The sequence below is a fragment of the Pan troglodytes genome, chromosome 23, assembly GCF_028858775.2.
Source record: "Pan troglodytes isolate AG18354 chromosome 23, NHGRI_mPanTro3-v2.0_pri, whole genome shotgun sequence".
Lineage (NCBI taxonomy): Eukaryota > Metazoa > Chordata > Mammalia > Primates > Hominidae > Pan > Pan troglodytes.
This window is the reverse complement of record NC_086016.1, coordinates 24,112,665-24,114,198: the sequence shown is the minus strand read 5'-3', so window position 1 is coordinate 24,114,198 and position 1,534 is coordinate 24,112,665. Positions and strand designations below refer to the sequence as shown.

At 48.5% G+C, this 1,534-nt stretch overlaps 1 gene segment (V, D, J or C); it reads right to left on the bottom strand.

Annotated features, from left to right (window-relative positions):
• Nucleotides 1-857: 857 nt before the first annotated feature.
• On the bottom strand, nucleotides 858-1,534 carry LOC134809709 (immunoglobulin lambda variable 4-60-like). The segment is given in 2 exon segments: nucleotides 858-1,333; nucleotides 1,455-1,534. Coding segments are annotated over 2 exon segments (429 nt in total).

Here is a 1,534-nt window from a genome sequence, read left to right as displayed (position 1 = left end):
GAGCCATTGGGCCAGTTTCCATGGTAACATTCAATGTTTCTGCTGACCCCTGTGCAGGAGAAGGTGACTTTGGAATCTGGACACATCAAGAGCTTCACACAAGGAAGTTTCACTTGCACAGGTTGAAGAGTTTCTTCTCCCTGATCTCCTGTAGACCCCATCTCACAGAGTAGATTACTGAGTATCTCCAATGGGATGAGAAAAAAGAGGACACAAGTCAGTGTTTGTGAGTTCAGAAAAATCCAACCATGGGTGTCCTCATGTTTCTGAGTGGGATGAGCTGAAGGGAAGCCACACTCACAAGACCGATTTCCCCAAACTTCTTAGGAGCTCACTCAACATTCCCCTAGCAATGGTGGAGCCACCATGTCACCCTCTCACAGCCCACAAAGACATTTTCTGGCCTCAGTTTCATGAATAACCCCATACCCAACTTCTTTCTATCCTGACATTTTAACTTAAAATAAAGGAATCTGCAAGTGAATCAGGCCAGCTCTGTGTTTGGAATTACTCCCAGGCCTGTCCTCTGGGGTATTACACACCTGAGTGCCCAGTCCCAGGATGCAGGGAACATCAGGCAGCCCTGACTACAGACACCTGGGGTGGGAAAGGGAGGTCTCCTCATTGACCCCTTGAAGAACAAGAGCCCATGCTGCAGGGGACTGTCCATTTGTGGGCTTGAAGTTTGGGCTCTGAGCAAGATTTGCTCAAGGGAAGGCTCATTCTTTTTTTCTTTCAAGAGAAAAGGTGAGCTTCACAGACTTTGGTATCAGCCCATAAGGATAAGCAGACAACATCTCAGTGTCATCAGGAGGCTTATGTTCTTGTTTATGTTTTAATTTCTTCTGAGACTTCTGAAACATTAAATGGGAAATTGTGAGTAAAATTGTTCTAAATCAGAGGATGCATCCAGATAGATTTTTTACATACAGAAAATGTTTTAAAATTAAAAATTGTCACTGAACAATAGCCTGAGCAGGTTGAGGATTTTGTCCCACTTCCTCATCTGCCTGTATCACTGTGTGAGTGTTACTGCCCCAGGTCTCACAGTAATAATCAGCCTCATCCTCAGACTGGAGGTTGTTGATGGTGAGGTAGCGGTCAGCCCCAGAGCTGGAGCCTGAGAAGCGATCAGGAACTCCGCTCCCCTTGTTGTAGCTTCCACTACCTTCAAGCTTCATCAAGTACCGAGGGGCCTTCCCTGGCTGCTGCTGATGCCATGCGATGATGTAGCTACTGTGCCCACTGCTCAGAGTGCAGGTGAGCTTGACCGAGGATCCCAGGGAAGCAGAGGCAGAGGATGATTGAGTCAGCACAGGCTGGGAGAGAGACCCTGAAAACAGAGACGCTCATTATGGCCTGAAGGAAGGACAAGAGCAAACAACATTTCTGGCATGAGTTTGGGAGATGGTGTCAGTGAGCTGGGGCATGAGGATGCTGAGGGTCCTCCTGACCTGTGCAGTGGAGGAGGAGAGGGAAGAGGAGGAGGAGTGGGGTCCAGGCCATGGTGCAGACTCCCCAGAGCTCTGCTGAG